Source organism: Diaphorina citri, unplaced genomic scaffold (genome assembly GCF_000475195.1).
Source record: "Diaphorina citri unplaced genomic scaffold, Diaci psyllid genome assembly version 1.1 scaffold448, whole genome shotgun sequence".
NCBI classification, from domain to species: Eukaryota; Metazoa; Arthropoda; class Insecta; order Hemiptera; family Psyllidae; genus Diaphorina; species Diaphorina citri.
The window spans coordinates 36,324-57,883 of record NW_007377883.1 but is presented as its reverse complement, the minus strand read 5'-3'; the positions used below and the strand labels follow the sequence as shown (position 1 = coordinate 57,883).

General features: G+C 37.3%; 3 protein-coding genes and 2 long non-coding RNA genes across 6 annotated transcripts in view; 3 read left to right on the top strand and 2 right to left on the bottom strand.

The window, feature by feature from the left end:
* The window catches only part of LOC103508924 (BTB/POZ domain-containing protein 9), a 14,443-nt gene extending 11,831 nt beyond the window's left edge, over window positions 1–2,612 (bottom strand). Inside the window, exon 1 of one of the 2 annotated variants that reach the window (XM_026823403.1) lies at window positions 2,376–2,612. The gene's annotated coding sequence lies outside the window, so the exon portion shown is untranslated. The remainder of the gene's footprint in view (window positions 1–2,375) is intronic. The other variant, XM_026823402.1, reaches the window with a different exon arrangement.
* Window positions 1–8,271, top strand: part of LOC113467293 (succinyl-CoA:3-ketoacid-coenzyme A transferase, mitochondrial) — a 10,374-nt gene extending 2,103 nt beyond the window's left edge. The window contains exons 4-8 of the mRNA XM_026823395.1: window positions 4,623–4,791; window positions 5,482–5,760; window positions 6,575–6,724; window positions 7,634–7,779; window positions 7,879–8,271. Of these exons, the coding sequence (XP_026679196.1) occupies window positions 4,623–4,791; window positions 5,482–5,760; window positions 6,575–6,724; window positions 7,634–7,777 (742 nt within the window). The 3' untranslated portion in view covers window positions 7,778–7,779; window positions 7,879–8,271. The remainder of the gene's footprint in view (window positions 1–4,622; window positions 4,792–5,481; window positions 5,761–6,574; window positions 6,725–7,633; window positions 7,780–7,878) is intronic.
* On the top strand, window positions 3,385–3,734 carry LOC113467298. Its single transcript, XR_003391432.1, has 2 exons — window positions 3,385–3,495; window positions 3,624–3,734. It is a non-coding gene; the product is annotated as an uncharacterized LOC113467298 (long non-coding RNA).
* A 2,662-nt stretch (window positions 8,272–10,933) lies between the features above and the next one.
* LOC103508925 (elongation of very long chain fatty acids protein AAEL008004-like) lies at window positions 10,934–20,453 on the bottom strand. The gene is made up of 5 exons (XM_008473506.3): window positions 20,290–20,453; window positions 14,177–14,367; window positions 12,783–12,917; window positions 11,836–11,944; window positions 10,934–11,507 (listed from the first exon to the last, which is right to left on the bottom strand). The coding sequence occupies exons 1-5, from the start codon at window positions 20,354–20,356 to the stop codon at window positions 11,095–11,097; spliced, it is 915 nt and encodes a 304-aa protein (XP_008471728.1). The 5' UTR covers window positions 20,357–20,453; the 3' UTR covers window positions 10,934–11,094.
* LOC113467300 lies at window positions 14,056–14,306 on the top strand. The gene is made up of 2 exons (XR_003391434.1): window positions 14,056–14,117; window positions 14,243–14,306. It is a non-coding gene; the product is annotated as an uncharacterized LOC113467300 (long non-coding RNA).
* Window positions 20,454–21,560: the final 1,107 nt, after the last annotated feature.

Here is a 21,560-nt window from a genome sequence, read left to right as displayed (position 1 = left end):
AAGAAAGAAAGAAAAATAGGAGAAAAGGTAAGGAATAATGAATGAAAGGAAGAAAGCAATCGTCCATGCTTTCAAAATTCAGAGTTACTGATAAAATAAGAGATAAGATTAAAATGTACAATTTCAACCTTATCAGGTTGAAAAATGTTGAAAAACAGAAAATCCTTCATAACTCCGCCCCTGTTGAAAATCGGATCTGTCCAGATAGCTTTTTCTGGTAGCCCTTAAGGTCCTGCATCAACCCTCAAGCGTTGTACAGTCGTTCGCGGGACACCCTGTATAAGAACTTTTTAATAAATTGTTTTTTTTTTTTGAAAGCCCAGAAGAGGTTAGGTAGTAGAACAGCCGCAAATCTGTCCAGATAGCTTTTTCTGGTAGCCCTTAAGGTCCTGCATCAACCCTCAAGCGTTGTACAGTCGTTCGCGGGACACCCTGTATATGACTCCTACTTTGCTGATGATACTAAATTCTTTGCAAATCCTCTAACATCTTTTTGTGAATGCATTCATCAAATAGAGAAATGGGAATCTACATGGAGATTAATATATCTAAATGTTCAAAAAATGCTGTGTGCTTCATATTGGGAAAAATAACCCTTGTCATGCCTACCACCTCAATAACCATCAGTTATGTCCAAACCAAAATCAAGAAGACTTAGGAGTTACAATATCTAATGACCTCAATTGGGAAAACCATATTGTGAAGATCACTAAGAAAGCCAACTCTATGATATATCTAGTTAAGAAAGTATTCTGTATTCTACAACCCTTCTCCTGATGCTATCAAACATACAAACTTGCACTTTGTGCTTGGGTGGGGGCTTCGCCCCCCTCACACCCCAGGACCCCAGGGGCTTCACATGTTTGCTACACAGAGTTGTGTATACGCGGTCGCACTGCGTGCTCCCAGGGCGTCACGGGGTTGCGTATACGGTTGCGCTGCACGCTCTTGGGGGCTTTGCTGGGTTGTGCATGGGGTCATGCTTTGCACTCCCTTGATTACAGTCACGCTGTGCGCTCCCGGGGCTTTGCAGGGTTGAATGAGAATTACTGCTCATATCCCAACCCTGAAATATAAATAGAAACTAAATGTTGAAAAAATCCAAGTAAACCCTTGGAAAAAATTCAATTTTTACATTCTTTCAGAAAAGTGAACCTGAAACTCCTGCGAAAATCCCACAAAGTTTATTTCACAGGATTAAAGATGTGTGGAGTATAGAGATGAAACAGCATTTTAATGTGTCCACACATAGTCGATGGCCGTTGACTGTCTCAAACCATACACTGCCTAGACAAAATAAATTCATCTAGTTAATTGACAGCAAGTCAACTAGGTACCAACAGTATAAACAGTACCAACAAAACAGTATAAACAGTACCAACAATATATCGGTCGCACTGCGTGCTCCCGGGGCTTTGCGTGTTGTGCATGAGGTCACACTTTGTGCTCCCTTGGCTTCGTCCCTGAAAACTAATATTGTCCCTGAGTCTTGTCTTAAAAAAATGAAAACTGAAAACTAAAAACGAGAGCAAAATATAACACATAGGAAAAGAGTTTCCAATTTTTCCCAGTATGTACAAAAAATAAGGAATCCAATGGTGAAAACTGCGTCTTCCTAGCTCATCTAGAAGTGGGTTAGAATTTGTATACGTGAGTCAGTCAGTTACACAAGGGGCTGTATAATATATTTAGGATTTAGGATATACAAATGGCTGTAATATATTTAGGATATACAAATATTACATCTGACCAATGATTAAATATGCTGCAGTGGTGTGGAATCAGTACTTTAAAAAGGATGTAAAAATGATTGAGAGTGTGCAACGAAAAACCACAAAAATACCCCAGATATTGAAAAACCTCCCATACGAACAAAGATTACAAAGAATCATTTAAAATCATCAACAGTAATTACTCTGTACTATCAAGAGATTTATTTACTTTTAACAACCATAACCACCTGAGAGGTCATCCTTTTAAACTGATCAAGACCAGAAGCAACAAAATACAGTGATCAAACTTCCTTACTAATTGTGTCTTCAATGCATGGAACAACCTACCAGAACAAGTTGTATCTTCTCAATCTACAAACATGTTTAAAAACTGCTACATGCTACAGGGACCAAATTGGACTGGATCTACCAAACAACCAGTCAACCAACCAACTAATAATTTTGTGCAAAATCTTTGGAAAGAATCATGGGATAGAGTCTACTGGCAACAGCCATTTGCTCTAAAATCTGTTAAGTAAGGTAATTTGTTTGATAGTTCAGTCTGATGGGGGAAATGTAACTTTCTTCAAGATCCCCAAGAGTAGGTAGGTAAGAATGAATTTGGGGTATTTCATGATTGAAACGCAGTAGGTATGTACTTACCACCCAACAAAGTGCCTTTGCCAAACAATCACAAAAGAAACATAGGTGAAAATAGTAAAACCACAAGAGCTAGAACATCAAAATTGAATGTAGGGTATTTCTGATTCTCTTCTCCTATTGTTTCGAAAGCTCTGGCATTTTTCTTTTTCCCGATGTGATATGAAAATTTGAAAATGAAAATTATGAAATTATGAATGTGAAATCAAAAACTTTTTTATCAATGAATTGCGTTGGACTCTAGAGTCCAACTGATATTCAACGTTACCAAAAAATATGATTGGTCAAATACATTTTTTCAGCCAATCAAATTGCTTAATGCAAGAAATGGCGATTTTTCAAGCGCAAAAGGTCAACTTCACCAACGCATGGCCTACTTCACCAATCACCAACAAAAGGAAAAAGAGGTCGCCTCATTGCAGCCGAAAATTGTTAGATTTGTTAGGTACATTCCTTTTTTAATGCAGATTGCTGACATCTTTTTTTTCCGTCTTTGTACTTTATTAAATAGGTAGGTACTAGGTTAGGAAATAGGTAATCACAAAACAGAAAACTTTCATCATGGACTCATTTTTCGCTAGAGAAAGGATCCCAGTGAAAAGTTGAAAACGAAACCAATGGGAGGGAGGATTTGTTTGGTAACCCCTGATTTGTTATGCCTATTTATTTAGCAAGCTTCTCATATCAACAACAATAGGGGAAAAAATCCCGAATCTCGAATCCCGATAACGATTTAACGATAACGAATATAACGATTATCCGGATAGCCGGATTATCCCGAAATCGGCGAAACTCATTTCCTCAAAGTCTCAAAGTAGTTCAATCAGTTCAAATTCAAACTAAAACTACCTTTTTCAAACCTTTCGGCAGTCTTATCTCTTTCTTATCAATGGATTCAGTAGCTAACTACCTAAAGTAGCTTATCATTCTTATCACTATAAACTGGATTTACTGGTAACTTATCACTTATCATTATCACAGCAAACTTGATTTTTTTTTCTGAGGCAAGTAACTTTCTTATCAATGGATTCAGTAGCTAACTACCTAAAGTAGCTTATCATTCTTATCACTATAAACTGGATTTACTGGTAACTTATCACAGCAAACTTGATTTTTTTCTGAGGTAAGTAAGTACTTACCTATGCATTAGATAACATAATCTTATTTTTACATTTTCCCTATCACAGTCTATTCCAGAGACTGAATAGCTTTTTGAGGAATGCCATTAAATTTGTGATGTTCTTTTTTCAGCATTCATGAAGTAGTCTCCACAGGCTCATATGAGTAATCATGAACGGTAGTTGGGTGATATCATTCTCAACAAAGCTCTTTAATAGAAACCTTCTAGTGAACCAACCAAAAGTAAGTTTACCTTGGGCCTACAATCTTATAGTCTCCACAGGCTCATATGAGTAATCATGAACGGTAATTGGGTGATATCATTCTCAACAAAGCTCTTCAATAGAAACCTTCTAGTGACCCAACCAAAAGTAAGTTTACCCTTGGGCCTACAATCTCATGTTAAGTCTCCACAGGCTCATATGAGTAATCATGAACGGTAATTGGGTGATATCATTCTCAACAAAGCTCTTCAATAGAAACCTTCTAGTGAACCAACCAAAAGTAAGTTTACCCTTGGGCCTACAATCTTATGTTAGTCTTTAGAGGTTACCTAACACATTTGACATTAGATTGAAGTTCACAGCCTTAAATCAACAGCTCTTTTTGTAGTATTTTCATCTATTTACATCAGACAATGAGGTTGAATCTCATTTATCTAAAGTGTTTATTTCACAACAACTTTTGTAACTCAGGCCATCAAGTCAAGGTTGAAGATTCTATTTAAATTTCAATCTTCATCTTGAATATTTTCCAATTCTTTACATCACCCAACGTAGGTACATTCATATTCAATTCACACTGCGCCATGTTTATTTAGTAATTTCTAGAAACAGGGAGCGAACATTTTCGTGTAAGTCTCAAGATTATATTTTAAAGACTCCAAAACGTGTTTTGGCACTAAAAACTGACCATCGAAAATTTGACCCGATTACATTACTTTCCTTTCTATAGGATAAGGAAAGTAAAAAATAGCACGTTTTTCCTATGTGTATTCTGGCACTAAAAACTGACCATCGAAAATTTGACCCGATTACATTACTTTCCTTCCTATAGGATAAGGAAAGTAAAAAATAGCACGTTTTTCTTATGTGTATTCTACTATGTTTTCAATTCTCATTTGTTCTGTAGAAAATCAGCGCGCAATTTCAACCCAACCATGTGTAAGGCTGCCAAGACCACCATAGTGGAAGTAGAGGAGCTAGTCAATATAGGAGATCTGGATCCGGACAGTATTCATGTGCCTGGCATCTTTGTAAATAGAATAGTCCAGTGTAGCAACTATGATAAGAGAATAGAGGTGAGAAAAAAATTCTATCCAAGTTTTATCTTTTGTTACTCCAGTGTTAGGTTAAACTCGGAAATCAATTTCGGGTGCAATCGAAGTCTAAAAAAAAAAAATTCTATCCAAGTTTTATCTTTTGTTACTCCAGTGTTAGGTTAAACTCGGAAATCAATTTCGGGTGCAATCGAAGTCTAAAAAAAATTAGCTTTTAGTAAACTCTAACCCACAAACATTGTGGAAACCGGGAACAAACTGAGTATGCCGTGAACAAACTGCGGATACCGTAAATAAAGCGCGTATACCGCGAAGTGGCCTCGGATACCGCAACACAAACCGCGGATATCGCGAATAAACCGCGCATGCCGCAAACTATCCACTATCGTGTAAGTCTCAAGATTATATTTTAAAGACTCCCTCTCTCAACTGGCCATCTTCGACATCTACTCTCACATGTAGGGTACTTAGATGATGTCTTGATGAGTGAGCATTTTGGTTGGAAATGTTGATTTTTTTTTTTCATTTCAGCATAATTATGGTTTCATTATTTCATACCTTGTTTCATATTTGGGTGTATTGAACATCGATGTTTTTGATTACGATACATCGGATACTCGATATATCGAAGTTTAAAAACATCGATGTATCGAACATCAATGTTTTTGTCTCGATGTCCCAACCCTATGTTGAATTTTATTTTCATTTCAGCACAATTATGGTTTCATTATTTCATACCTTGTTTCATATTTGGGTGTTTTAGGATTTGGAATCTGTGGCATTCCGGAAAAGTTAATAGCTGCCCTGGTGAAGAAAGGTGTGAAAGATCTAACAGCTGTCAGCAACAATGCAGGAGTGGATAATGCTGGTCTGGGACTTTTGCTGAAAGAAAAGGCCATCAAACGAATGATAGCATCGTATGTGGGTTCAAATGAAATTTTGGTGAAGCAATATCTATCTGGGGAACTGGAGCTGGAACTCACACCTCAGGTGATCATCAACTTTCAATGATGGGTATTATCTATAAAAAAAAGACATTAAATAGTGAAAATAAGAGAAAATTGCACTTATTTTCAGAGTCCAGAAATACCCATTATATAAATTGCTTTAAAAATGTTAATTGGTATTATTTTGTGGTATGTGAGAGGCAACCCTTAAAGTGTCATGGCCACATCAGTATTTTCTGCCTTGGTGCATTTGCTGGTATTTCAACCAGCTTCTCATTTGTCCTCAAGAGGCTATGTGCAGCACAAAATAGCCAGCAGTATATGTCCCATGGGGTATTTGTCCAGTGTAGCAACTATGATAAGAGAATAGAGGTGAGAAAAAAATTCTATCCAAGTTTTATCTTTTGTTACTCCAGTGTTAGGTTAAATTCGGAAATCAGTTTCGGGTGCAATCGAAGTCTAAAAAAAATTAGCTTTTAGTAAACTCTAACCCAGAAACATTGTGGAAACCGGGAACAAACTGAGTATGCCGTGAACAAACTGCGGATACCGTAAATAAAGCGCGTATATCGCGAAGTGGCCTCGGATACCGCAACACAAACCGCGGATATCGCGAATAAACTGCGCATGCCGCAAACTATCCATTAAAGTTTCACTCAATTTTGAGTGCACTCAAAGCTGATTTCTGAGTTTGAGTGCACTCAAAGCTAATTATCTGAGTTTGTGAGCAGTACAACTCAATATTTAGCTGTGAGGTTAGGATAGGTGAGAGTGCACTCAAAATTTGGGTTTGTTCTTTGAGTGCACTCAAAATTGAGTGAAACTTTGAGTGCACTTAATTTCTATTATTGTTTTAGAGAATGACCATCAAGAAAAAAGCCAAAGTAAGTGAGGATGATGATGATGAAGAGGATAGCAAGACGCCAGCTGAACTTGTCAAGGAAAGAATTATCAGGAGAGCAGCCCTGGAATTCAAGGATGGAATGTATGGTATCCTTTATGAAATGGCTGGAAGACATAGGACTTCATAACACCTCCCAAAGAGGCTTCGGAATTGTTTGGGGTGAAACCTTCCGTTAAGAAATAAACTGTAGGTTCCCATTTTCCAAGTGAGGTTTCTGAAAATTTTCACACAAATTTTACAATTTTGGTAGAAACCTTCCGTTAAGAAATAAACTGTAGGTTCCCATTTTCCAAGTGAGGTTTCTGAAAATTTTCACACAAATTTTACAATTTTGGTATTTATAGTAGGGCTATCAATTAAGCCCTATGCGATTGTGACAGTACGACCTGATTAGATCTATTGTGACTTTTCTCTATTTCTCATTTGCTGGTAAATAGTGGTAATAGAATATACTCGTACCTTGTTTATCCTGCTCGAATGAGACTAAAAACACACACATAGTCGATCGATGGTCGTCCGACGAGGTGAATCTATGTTGTCGAGGGAGAGTACTTTCAGTCGACGTCGATCGACGGGGTCGAATCAATTGGTGTACATATCAGGCTGGCTACCCTAACCTATAATACATACACATTTGAATTTAACTTTTGATTAATGACCTTAGCAGTTACAGTTCCCTCTGTTAAACTTATTTAAAAAAAAAAGAAGAAGAAGTTCGGCCCGGACGGGAATCAAACCTGCGACCTAGGACTTACATGGTAGGATCGCTGCATTTCAACCTAGGCTCACTTCGTAGGCCTATAAAGTCAATGATTAGAAATTAATTCTGCTGTTGGATTTCACCAATGACTTAATGAAAGATTTCACTAATGGGAGAATTTTTATTCATCCAAGAAGGAGTTTTCAATAATCGAAAAAGGAGTTTTCAATTATCAAAAAAAAGTTTTTGGTGATCCATTGAATATGTAGGTATGAAAATATTTTAGCAACCAATTTTCTCGAATTGTTCCAGTGTGTATTCGAAGTGGACAAGGAGAGAGGCTTAACTCTGATTGAAATCGCCGAGGGTGTTGAGGTACCGGAAATCATCGTCAGTACAGGGTGCGACTTTGCCGTGTCCCCTGACCTCAAACCTATGGGTCAAGTGGAGACGTGAAGGTACCCTGTATATTTGAATGGTTACCGAGGAAATCTTGGCTAGACTGCGGGAGTAATCGTCAGGTTCTGACAGTTTAAACAAGGTAGGTACACGTGAAGGTACCCTGTATATGTGAATGGTTACCGAGAAAATCTTGGCTAGACTGCGGGAGTAATCGTCAGATTCTGACAGTATAAACAAGGTAGGTATGATCGATATGTTACCTGGTGCAACTTTGCAACACTCATGTCAAATGGGTGAGTTGAAATTTTTGCAAAACTTTTGCAAATTAAGATTTCTAGGTGTCGGAGAATGTTCTAAAAGAAAAATCGATCAAAAAATGTATCTATTTATTTTGAAGAGAAGAAATCATATGTAACCTCTAAAACTTTCATAAACTGTTGGTTATATTCTACTTAATTTACCTATTCCACTTGCAATCAAGTGATACATACGTTTAAAGTAAATAAAACAAAGTTTTACGTAATTATTATTTATTTTTGTTGACTATACTTGATGATCTTTTCATTTGAATATTATCTACTAGTACCTTGCTCCACAGTCATTTTCAAATGTCGGAATCTGTTTTGTTGGTCTCCTGTTTAGGTCATTGGTTACTACTTATACTAAAATGTCACTTGGTAGTATCCATTGTCAATGGCTACCATTTCATTGGATGCTTTACCCTATCACTTGGTTTGTGGTCTTCATTTCTTTCTTCCATAATCGTTAAATTAAACAATGAATAAATTAAACAATCTTTTTCCAATGGCTACCATTTCATTGGATGCTTTACCCTATCACTTGGTTTGTGGTCTTCATTTCTTTCTTCCATAATCGTTAAATTAAACAATCTTTTTTATTGGTACAATACGATAATAATTTATTGTTAGCTTAATTCTTACATAGGATATTTACATGAACATCATTGTTCTCTTAAGTCACTTAATATCTAATTTGTATTGTGCCTCCAGGGAATAAGAAGTGATCTTCTTAAACCCGAATGAGTAAGCACCCTTTTAAGGAACTTAAAAGTCAATTAGGTACAACTGGAAAATCCTCTGCATTGCAGGAACAGTAATCAACAATTTTGTCACGCCCATTTACTTGTAACCACAAAGGACTTTTAAATTTCATAAAACGGGCTTGTGACTAAGAACAATCTAAAATTGTAAACAAATAAATATTATGTAATCTGCGCCCTACACCACTAACAAGTAAGTAATTTATCAATGAGTTGTTGATATTAGATTCGTGTCATTACTATCTCAGAATAGTCACTTAGGTACATTCTTAGATCTTTCTATCGTTTTCCCCCAGAGGTTTCAAATGTCATTCTTGTACTATCTAATTGATAAAATATCTGGGATAGAAAATTGTTGCGGTCAACTGATTACCAGATAACTTTTCCACGTTATCAGGCAGAGATAATGTCAATGAGTTGTTGATATTAGATTCGTGTCATTACTATCTCAGAATAGTCACTTAGGTACATTCTTAGATCTTTCTATCGTTTTCCCCCCAGAGGTTTCAAATGTCATTCTTGTACTATCTAATAATCTAATTGATAAAATATCTGCGATAGAAAATTGTTGCGGTCAACTGATTACCAGATAACTTTTCCACGTTATCAGGCAGAGATAATGTCAGTCCTTATCAAACTTATTACTTCTTGTAATCAGCACCCTTCTGCATCATCCATGAAGACACGATGAAACTTCACACACTGTGCACTGGGTCTATTATTTCTCAATACAAGATCTTGATGCCTATCTTGGTATCCTCTGGTGTTCAATTGTGATGTTTGTGTTCACAGAACTTCATCTTGCAAGATTATCAGGTCTCAGGAGTCAGCCACGCATATCTAGAACAGTATTGACTGCAACTTTACCTTCAGGATCGTAAGCAGGATGGAATCCTGGAAGTCTCGGTCAGGTCAGCTTTTCATAGAATCGTTAGAAGGAATAGAGGCGCTATTAACCATGCTAAGTCAAATAGACATGTTTATTTCGAAAAAGTACAAGTAGGACACAATGGTCCTAACTGGACTCTACATAGTGGAAACTTCAAAGGAATAATAACTATCCATTTAACTAGATACTCTTGTAGTTGCATACGGTGAAATAAATCCGCAGCTAGCCACCAAAAACATAATAAAGAGTTTGTTGGAAAAGGCACATGGACTGCTTATGATATTAATCCTGGGTCAAATTTGGTACCAAATAACCAAACCAAGTAACCTAGTCCTAATAAAACTAACACTAGAATCCTCGGCCCTGTTAGTAAGATCTTTAAAGTGTCCCAACATCCTCTAAGAACTTTTCCTTTGTTACATAGCACTTCTATCTTTTTGCCTTGCTATGAACAGGTTCAAGGTAGAATGACAGAAAAATATTCGGTGATTTTCCTTTGTTACATAGCACTTCTATCTTTTTGCCTTGCTATGAACAGGTTCAAGGTAGAATGACAGAAAAATATTCGGTGAAAAAATCTCAAAATAAATTTAGTATGTTGAGATCCAAAGTGTAGATTTTAGCTCTTATTGCCCCTCCAGTCATTTCCAATGACTTCACGGGATATCATCTATTGGTAACTCGTCGTAATATAAATTGTAAATAAATACAATAATTTATAAATACACAGATCTTTGTACAAAAGTCGCTAGGTAATGGTGGGATTTTCAATGGACACCTGACTTGTTTGGACTAAGGAGAAAAGAGTTTTTCTTAGTTATAAATAAAGTGTTCTTTTGATTCTTTGGTTCCTTTTGGACCAAGTTTTATCTGGAAAATTTTGCATTTTGTTTTAATAGAAAGTTGAATCTTAACAAAGGCCTTCTCATTTGGGCATTTATCTTACTCGACAAAGATCTTCACTCTTCAGCTAAAAACCCAAAGGTCCTTTGACTAAAAGCAATTTTGATTCTTTGGTTCCTTTTCCTTGCTCATTTGAGTAATTTTTCCTATTATCTTCACATTCATTTGAGATATTTGAAATTCTTTTACAAACATTTTGTACATAGGTACTGATTTTCTCTAATCACGATCGAATAAACTACGGGCTAAAAAATTCCCGGAGGGACGGACCCAGCTTGGGTTCCTTTTCCTTGCTCATTTGAGTAATTTTTCCTAGTATCTTCACATTCATTTGAGATATTTGAAATTCTTTTATAAATTTTTCCTAGTATCTTCACATTCATTTGAGATATTTGAAATTCTTTTATAAACATTTTTTTCAGTCTCTATCTTCGTATATTGGCTTGCACTTGTTTGTATAAAGGACCGTAGTCCGTGCGTCACGATACATCTCCACCATCACCTCACGTTACCTCACGTCTATTTCGTTTTAGCCGTCTCCATTTTACCATTGGACAACGCAACGCCATTATGCCCGTTCATCTGGGCTTTCCCATTGGGCACACCATTGGCGACTTCCTTCCCATCTTTGCCTTTTCCCTTTGGTGTCGAACTTCCGTATGCTTTGTTGTAGAAGTCGGAGAAGAGATAGTAGAAGAATATGGCATTGGGTAAGGTGAAGTACACAGACCAGCGGGGGTAGCCACAGTCCGTGAACAACAGCTGGGAAGAGTGAATGAACGCGATGCAGAATTGAAGCAGCTGCAAGGTGGTGATGTATTTCTTCCACCAGAGATACTTCTGCCACTGGTCGCCCAGAGCGGCGAGGGCGTAGTACGTGTACATGATGACGTGTACGAAGGAGTTGATGGTACCAATGAATGTACCGTGACCTCCAGGATAGTACTTGGCAGCTCCCCAGGATACCATGGGCATCACAAAGGAGAATATTTAAGCTACTGAGGATTTTCTATTAGACGAAATACGTATTACGTGTTTATGGTATGATCTATGCTAACACGTTATCCTCTGTGACTGTCCTAGTTTGTGTGGAACTTACAACATTTCATTCATCATGTACATCTACTCGTTAAAAGAATTAACTTTGTGAAAATTATACACTGCATGTTGATAATTGGTCGCCCAGAGCGGCGAGGGCGTAGTACGTGTACATGATGACGTGTACGAAGGAGTTGATGGTACCAATGAATGTACCGTGACCCCCAGGATAGTACTTGGCAGCTCCCCAGGATACCATGGGCATCACTGTGTGATGGTACATGTGCAGGAATGTGATCTGGTTGTGCTTCTTCCTTAGAACGAAGAATACCTGGAGCGAGAAGGAAAAGGTGTGGGTTAATATTTGAAATTTCAAATGATTTCTAATCAAAAATTTTCGGGCTCTGCCCCGTCTAAGAAAAGTTATTTTTAATAAATAAAAGTAATGAAAAAGAAAAGAGACTTTTTTCAAGCCGTGCCAACTGTGTCTAGATGCTGTAGACTGTAGGTGAACAATATCCACACAACATGTCACGGAAAGAACAAGATGAATCGTACTAGGCATACCTCCCAAAGAGGCTTCGGAATTGTTTGGGGTGAAACCTTCCGTTAAGAAATAAACTGTAGGTTCCCATTTTCCAAGTGAGGTTTCTAAAAATTTTCACACAAATTTTACAATTTTGGTATTTATAGTAGGGCCATCAATTAAGCCCTATGCCATTGTGACAGTGCGACCTGATTAGATCTATTGTGACTTTTCTTTATTTCTCATTTGCTGGTAAATGGTGGTAATAGAATATACTCGTACCTCGTACCTCGTACCTTGTTTATCCTGCTCGAATGAGACTAAAAACACTTTTTTTTATAATATTTATCAGTCATGAATTTTCCTGAACTCACTATATTCAGCTAATCTGGGTATTGGCATTCCCATGCTGGCTAGCAAGGAGTATTTTATGAATACTATTGAGTGATCAAAGAGATCTTGGGCAGGTCCTACTCAACATCGAGCTATAGGTACGTTGTTATACCTACGTATCTCGTTGGAGTATTTTATGAATACTATTGAGTGATCAAAGAGATCTTGGGCAGGTCCTACTCAACATCGAGCTATAGGTACGTTGTTATACCTATGTATAACAACGCGCATTACAAATGTGGTTACTTACCGTGTCCAGCAACTCACTGATCTTGGCCAAGAAGTAGATGTACACACCCCATGCTATCCTCATTGCTGACGGACTGTTGGAAAAGTCTACAGGCTCACATTTCCAACTGTAGTGCGTCCAAGCGGCATCCATAGCCTGGAAAACAATAGAATCCTGGTTAGCAATTGATTTAAAATAAACCCCCGATCTCAACTATATTCCCAAAGGTGTGAACATCAAGCTGCAGAGTGAGAATGGGGTATTAGGCTTGGGCAATTATCCATCCAAATCTGAAGTAGATGCCGATTTGATCAACGCTGGCAAAGAAACGCTCATTGCTGACGGACTGTTGGAAAAGTCTACAGGCTCACATTTCCAACTGTAGTGCGTCCAGGCGGCATCCATAGCCTGGAAAACAATAGAATCCTGGTTAGCAATTGATTTAAAATAAACCGCTCATTGCTGACGGACTGTTGGAAAAGTCTACAGGCTCACATTTCCAACTGTAGTGCGTCCAGGCGGCATCCATAGCCTGGAAAACAAGAATCCTGGTTAGCAATTGATTTAAAATAAACCGAGTTCATTAAACAATTTCCGTGTCCTCTTCTTTCTCATCAAATCTCTCTTCCCCAGAAATTTTCCCTCTCATTAAGTAAACCGAGTTTGGAAACCTACTTATTTACTCCTGAACCCACTAGCAAATCCTGCAATTTCGGTCATCTAAATTCGCAAAGTGCTTCGTTTCACCGTGTTAGGAATGAATAGCTCAAAATGCCTTCTAAATTCACCTATGCATCTATGATCTCGTGAAATCACCGCAGCCTATCTTAAATTTTGAGCAGAGAAACAATCGATTGATTAGAGTAGAGAGAAAATCTTCTTTCACTGATGTAGTTTGACTTGTGTTTTTAAAAAAATATGTAAAATTTGTAAACATTAAAATAAATATTTGAATTTGAATATATTTATAGATGAACTGCTGAAACTATTCGGCCCATTGATACTGTACCCATATCAGGGGAAATCCCAGTGAAAATTGAGGAGGAAAAAATGTTCAAGAGTACTGATGTAGTCTTGTGTTAAAAAAAAAAAAAATATGTAAAATTTGTAAACATTAAAATAAATATTTGAATTTGAATATATTTATTGATGAACTGCTGAAACTATTCGGCCCATTAACACTGTACCCATATCAGGGGAAATCCCAGTGAAAATTGAGGAGGAAAAAATGTTCAAGAGTGAAAAACACAATAAAATTAATTGATTTGATGATGGGATTGTACCACTTACCTCCCAGACAAGCCATACGCTGATGCCGACTTGGAAGAAGTTGTATACTATGAGAACATATCGCAGGTTGAGGGGCTTCCTGTTGGCCATAAACCGAGGACCAATGATGGGATTGTACCACTTACCTCCCAGACAAGCCATACGCTGATGCCGACTTGGAAGAAGTTGTATACTATGAGAACATATCGCAGATTGAGGGGCTTCCTGTTGGCCATAAACCGAGGACCGTAGGAGAGAATGAAGTAGAGGTAGAGACCGATGATGGTCAGACCTGGGATGGGACTACCCAGTAGAGGCCAATGATTCGTCCTCTTGTCTGCAAAAAGGAGAGAAAAACATAAAACATTACCTACTTTATGAGCTATGTTATTTCTCTTATATAAAATAATGCCCATTTTTGGGACTCGCCTCTTATCCATGTTAATAAGGTACTAAGTTACTGTGCCTCTGTACTAGCAGGAGACAGGTATTTGTATTTCGTTCATGTTTTAATTTGTTTGTTGTTTCACTGTCGACTATTTTGTCGCATGCAACGCAACGTGGATAGAGTGAAAGAGCATTAATTTTCTCTGGTTTTATTGGATACCTATTAATTATTTATTGGGTTGTCGAGGTCGCTTACGCCTGTAGTTGTGGAATGTGCTGAAGGTAAGCCATAAAAACCATCTGGAAGGTAGAGTTCTGGTGGTTCCCGCGTAAGTATTAGGTGTAGATGTTCTTGGAGAAGAACCAGTGTGAAGAACGGAATATACATTTTCACAAATTTGAGGTCGCTTACGCCTGTAGTTGTGGAATGTGCTGAAGGTAAGCCATAAAAACCATCTGGAAGGTAGAATTCTGGTGGTTCCCGCGTATGTATTAGGTGTAGATGTTCTTGGAGAAGAACCAGTATGAAGAACGGAATATACATTTTCACAAATTGTTCCAAAAGTTGATGAAAACAACAAAAATGGCCACATTATCTGCTTTGTCTCACACAAAGTGTTCTTTTTAAAGGATCTAATTGTTGATAGACCTCTTTTTCCTCGGCCAAAACAAGCTTAAGTTGTGACATAGGAGTAGGTTTCCACTTCTAGTAAAATCAATTGATAGATATGTACCCACCGTGTGTAAAAGCAGAAATAATGACATGTTCCTTATAGTTCCGTGTGCGCTGCAACTAGTAATTTCACTGGTGACAGGAATTCCCATTGTTTCTACAGGATTTTCCATTGGTTTTAAAAACGCATTTCCTCCGCGATGATTTTTGATTTTTCCGCGTTGGGAACTTGAGTAAAGTGGGTGGCAACTGTGCTGGTTTCCTGTTCAGGAAGTTCCGTGTTCGATGTCATGTGTGTCCGTGAACTAGAACTTTCATTTTCCTAGAAACACTCTTCATGTTACGTGATAATTCTGCATCATCATTCGATTAGTCCATTTTTATTATGTACACAGCTATGTATGTACTGATACGTAGGACAATTTCCATTGTAAATAGGTACTCGTACTTATACGTAAACAAATAAATATTATGTAATCTGCGCCCTACACCACTAACAAGTAAGTAATTTATCAATGAGTTGTTGATATTAGATTCGTGTCATTACTATCTCAGAATAGTCACTTAGGTACATTCTTAGATCTTTCTATCGTTTTCCCCCCAGAGGTTTCAAATGTCATTCTTGTACTATCTAATAATCTAATTGATAAAATATCTGCGATAGAAAATTGTTGCGGTCAACTGATTACCAGATAACTTTTCCACGTTATCAGGCAGAGATAATGTCAGTCCTTATCAAACTTATTACTTCTTGTAATCAGCACCCTTCTGCATCATCCATGAAGACACGATGAAACTTCACACACTGTGCACTGGGTCTATTATTTCTCAATACAAGATCTTGATGCCTATATTGGTATCCTCTGGTGTTATAGGTTTAATTGTGATGTTTGTGTTCACAGAACTTCATCTTGCAAGATTATCAGGTCTCAGGAGTCAGCCACGCATATCTAGAACAGTATTGACTGCAACTTTACCTTCAGGATCGTAAGCAGGATGGAATCCTGGAAGTCTCGGTCAGGCCAGCTTTTCATAGAATCGTTAGAAGGAACAGAGGCGCTATCAACCATGCTAAGTCAAATAGACATGTTTATTTCGAAAAAGTACAAGTAGGACACAATGGTCCTAACTGGACTCTACATAGTGGAAACTTCAAAGGAATAATAACTATCCATTTAACTAGATACTCTTGTAGTTGCATACGGTGAAATAAATCCGCAGCTAGCCAACAAAAACATAATAAAGAGTTTGTTGGAAAAGGCACATGGACTGCTTATGATATTAATCCTGGGTCAAATTTGGTACCAAATAACCAAACCAAGTAACCTAGTCCTAATAAAACTAACACTAGAATCCCCGGCCCTGTTAGTAAGATCTTTAAAGTGTCCCAACATCCTCTAAGAACAAGCCAAGGCCGCCATCTCTTCGTTAGTTGAGGTCACTGAGTAATTCGATAGTTCTCTAGATAAGGACACGTGAAGTGAGTCCTAATAAAACTAACACTAGAATCCCCGGCCCTGTTAGTAAGATCTTTAAAGTGTCCCAACATCCTCTAAGAACAAGCCAAGGCCTCCATCTCTTCTTTAGTTGAGGTCACTGAGTAATTCGATAGTTCTCTAGATAAGGACACGTGAAGTGCAATGATGTAAACAATAAGTGTTTCATTAGATGAGGTGTTAGGAGATAAATACGTGTTATCAGAATGCAGTACTACTTGTAGTAACTGCTGCATCCTGCAACTACTACCCACGTAACAATATGTATTACCTATGTACTCCATGTATTTACTTATCTGCTTGGGATCTGAAGGTTGAAGTTTGACATTAAGGAAAAAGTCCAAGATTAAATACCTATAGTTGTTAGGATTTTGAACGGCCTAAGCCTAAACTGTCTAAAAACTCAAAAGAAACCACCAACCGTTGTATTGACAATGCTTTTTTCACATCTTGGTTAAAACCTGAAATTTATTCTATTTCATTATTACACAATTTAGCAACACAGGCCATTTGCGGCAAATAAATAAGGAAGCCTACAGTTTTTTCGGGAAATTGTTTCTTTTCAAGAAACGCATGAGGGTGGCTATAGAATCAGGGTCATCTTTGAGGACGTCTACTGAAATATTCAGCTTGTTTGTAGCTATTCCCATCATCTATACACGAGGTATTTGGTGAGAGGTATGCTATTGTCAGGTTAAGGTCTGCACGGTATGAACCATGCTATAATATCTTGCTTAGTGTCTTGGTAACCAAAGTAGGAAATTTATTCTATTTCATTATTACACAATTTAGCAACACAGGCCATTTGCGGCAAATAAATAAGGAAGCCTACAGTTTTTTCGGGAAGTTGTTTCTTTTCAAGAAACGCATGAGGGTGGCTATAGAGTCAGGGTCATCTTTGAGGACGTCAGAGACTATACTACTGAAATATTCAGCTTGTTTGTAGCTATTCCCATCATCTATACACAAGGTATTTGGTGAGAGGTATGCCATTGTCAGGTTAAGGTCTGCACGGTATGAACCATGCTATAACATCTTGCTTAGTGACTTGGTAACGAAAGTACTATAGAATCAGGGTCATCTTTGAGGACGTCAGAGACTATACTACTGAAATATTCAGCTTGTTTGTAGCTATTCCCATCATCTATACACGAGGTATTTGGTGAGAGGTATGCCATTGTCAGGTTAAGGTCTGCACGGTATGAACCATGCTATAATATCTTGCTTAGTGACTTGGTAACGAAAGTAGGTAATCTCGACGAACATGTATCTAAAATTATAGCACCTTTGAACCCAATGGAAATTCGGGGATCAAACTGTACAGGGAAGATCTCCTTCGTCGAACAATCTAAAATTATAGCACCTTTGAACCCAATGGAAATTCGGGGATCAAACTGTACAGGGAAGATCTCCTTCGTCTAAAACATAGTCCAACTTCAAACTTTGATTTTTCGTCCGATCATTCAAAGCTTGTTTCGAAATTTCTTGGTATGACTCGGGTTAGAAGTTGATAAAAAAGACAAATGGTTGACATTTGAAATAAATAGAAAAATAAATTACTAAATCTAAATCCTAAACGTAAAACCTAAACATGAAATCATGGATGTAACCAAAGAAGAAATTAATGTCAAAAAAAACGGGGTCGAAAAGCAAAACTTGGAATATTATTTTGTAGTAATCTTCTGTTCCTTTTTCCGACAAAATGTGTTCTGGTCACCTCCATGATTTCAAAGTGTATAACTAGACTTGACTATTTATCCTAACTTTAGTATATGCGTCCAAAATCTGATGGTAATTCCGATATTCAACCAATAAAAATAATAGGCACAAATCAGTAAAACACCCCATGTTTTGGACGCAAATAATAAATCAGTCAGGAAATTGGTATGAAAGGCGCAAAGTTATTACTTTGAATACATAATATCACCATATCAATTTTAAGGCACTGAAATATTTAAAATTCATAACTTGCAACAGCATATCTACTCCTTGGAAAAGGCCTTAAATACCTTCAGATATTCAACCAATAAAAATAATAGGCACAAATCAGTAAAACACCCCATGTTTTGGACGCAAATAATAAATCAGTCAGGAAATTGGTAGGAAAGGCGCAAAGTTATTACTTTGAATACATAATATCACCATATCAATTTTAAGGCACTGAAATATTTAAAATTCAAAACTTGCAACAGCATATCTACTCCTTGGAAAAGGCCTTAAATACCTTCGATAATGTCAGCAGTCCTTATCAATCTTATTACTTGTAATCAGCACCCTTCTGCATCATCCATGAAGACACGATGAAATTTCACACACTGTGCACTGGGTCTATTATTTCTCAATACAAGATCTTGATGCCTATCTTGGTATCCTCTGGTGTTATAGGTTTAATTGTGATGTTTGTGTTCACAGAACTTCATCTTGCAAGATTATCAGGTCTCAGGAGTCAGCCACGCATATCTAGAACAGTATTGACTGCAACTTTACCTTCAGGATCGTAAGCAGGATGGAATCCTGGAAGTCTCGGTCAGGCCAGCTTTTCATAGAATCGTTAGAAGGAACAGAGGCGCTATCAACCATGCTAAGTCAAATAGACATGTTTATTTCGAAAAAGTAGGTACAAGTAGGACACAATGGTCCTAACTGGACTCTACATAGTGGAAACTTCAAAGGAATAATAACTATCCATTTAACTAGATACTCTTGTAGTTGCATACGGTGAAATAAATCCGCAGCTAGCCACCAAAAACAAAAACATAGTAAAGAGTTCGTTGGAAAAGGCACATGGACTGCTTATGATATTAATCCTGGGTCAAATTTGGTACCAAATACCAAACCAAGTAACCTAGTCCTAATAAGGCGCTATCAACCATGCTAAGTCAAATAGACATGTTTATTTCGAAAAAGTACAAGTAGGACACAATGGTCCTAACTGGACTCTACATAGTGGAAACTTCAAAGGAATAACTATCCATTTAACTATCCAGATACTCTTGTAGTTGCATACGGTGAAATAAATCCGCAGCTAGCCAACAAAAACATAATAAAGAGTTTGTTGGAAAAGGCACATGGACTGCTTATGATATTAATCCTGGGTCAAATTTGGTACCAAATAACCAAACCAAGTAACCTAGTCCTAATAAAACTAACACTATAATCGGCCCTGTTAGTAAGATCTATAAGTGTCCCAACATCCTCTAAGAAGAAGCCAAGGCCTCCATCTCTTCGTTAGTTGAGGTCACTGAGTAATTCGATAGTTCTCTAGATAAGGACACGTGAAGTCCAATGATGTAAACAATAAGTGTTACATTATATGAGGTGTTAGGAGATAAATACGTGTTATCAGAATGCAGTACTACTTGTAGTAACTGTTGCATCCTGCAACTACTACCCACTTAACAATATGTATTACCTATGTACTCCATGTATTTACTTATCTGCTTGGGATCTGAAGGTTGAAGTTTGACAAGGAAAAAGTCCAAGATTAAATACCTATAGTTGTTAGGATTTTGAACGGCCTAAGCCTAAACTGTCTAAAAACTCAAAAGAAACCACCAACCGTTGTATTGACAATGCTCTTTTCACATCTTGGTTAAAACCACAAACCATCTTTTCCCCCTGAAATTCTGGCTCTTTTGGCATTAGTTCTGGTGGTTTGGCCCTTTTCTAACCCGCCTCACAGTGTGACTTAGGATGCTCTTACCTCCCAGTTCAATGAAGAGAAAGTCATAGTATTTCGTCACTGAGTTGTTGTAAATGGCGTCTGCCATTTTCTTTATACATTCAGGATGTCAGGCTGTAACAGAAAAAGAAAAATAGGAAATTAGTTACTAAAGAATAATAAAAACAGTTAACATATTAAAATCTTTATCTAATATATAAAACTTAGGATGCTCTTACCTCCCAGTTCAATGAAGAGAAAGTCATAGTATTTCGTCACTGAGTTGTTGTAAATGGCGTCTGCCATTTTCCTTATACATTCAGGATGTCAGGCTGTAACAGAAAAAGAAAAATAGGAAATTAGTTAATAAAGAATAATAAAAACAGTTAACATATTAAAATCTTTATCTAATATATAACAAGCAGGGCCCGTCCCTCCGGAAATTTTTCGATCTTGGTTAAAGAAAATCAGTATTTATGTACCTACCTATTTTATTTAATATTCAGTTTATTATTATTCTTGAACACACTCTAATTGTCCGAGCGAAATGAGGACCAAGTTTTATCTGGAAAATTTTGCATTTTGTTTTAATAGAAAGTTGAATCTTAACAAAGGCCTTCTCATTTGGGCATTTATCTTGTGTTCTTACTCGACAAAGATCTTCACTCTTCAGCTAAAAACCCAAAGGTCCTTTGGGTAAAAGCAGTGATGGTACATGTGCAGGAATGTGATCTGGTTGTGCTTCTTCCTTAGAACGAAGAATACCTGGAGCGAGAAGGAAAAGGTGTGGGTTAGTATTTGAAATTTCAAATGATTTCTAATCAAAAATTTTTGGGCTCTGCCCCGTCTAAGAAAAATTATTTTTAATAAATAAAAGTAATGAAAAAGGAAGTATGACTTTTTAAGCCGTGCCAACTGTGTCTAGATGCTGTAGACTGTAGGCGAACAATATCCACACAACAGGTCATGGAAAGAACAAGATGAATCGTACTAGGCACGTGTTTATGGTATGATCTATGCTAACACGTTATCCTCTGTGACTGTCCTAGTTTGTGTGGAACTTACAACATTTCATTCATCATGTACCTACATCTACTCGTTAAAAGAATTAACTTTGTGAAAATTATACACTGCATGGTGATAATCATATGCCTATGGTAGCTGTAGGGTATGTCTTATGACAACTATACGACCACATCTCATTGCACTCGAGGTGAAAGGTGAAAAACATGAGAAATTCTTCGTGCCAATCATTCCGATCTGGCAAAATATGCGAGAATCATAGAAAAAGTAGCGAGACTGAGTCAGTGTCA

Bases quoted from the DNA above. Each gene is read 5' to 3' on its own strand.
- LOC103508925 (XM_008473506.3), bottom strand. From the start codon at position 20,356: ATGGCAGACGCCATTTACAACAACTCAGTGACGAAATACTATGACTTT. The intron at 11,945-12,782 runs GTAAGTAACCAC...TTCTCGCTCCAG, and splicing joins TCAGTGAGTTGCTGGACACG to GTATTCTTCGTTCTAAGGAA. The intron at 11,508-11,835 runs GTCACGGTACAT...ACTATCCTGGAG, and splicing joins TGCCAAGTACTATCCTGGGG to GTCACGGTACATTCATTGGT.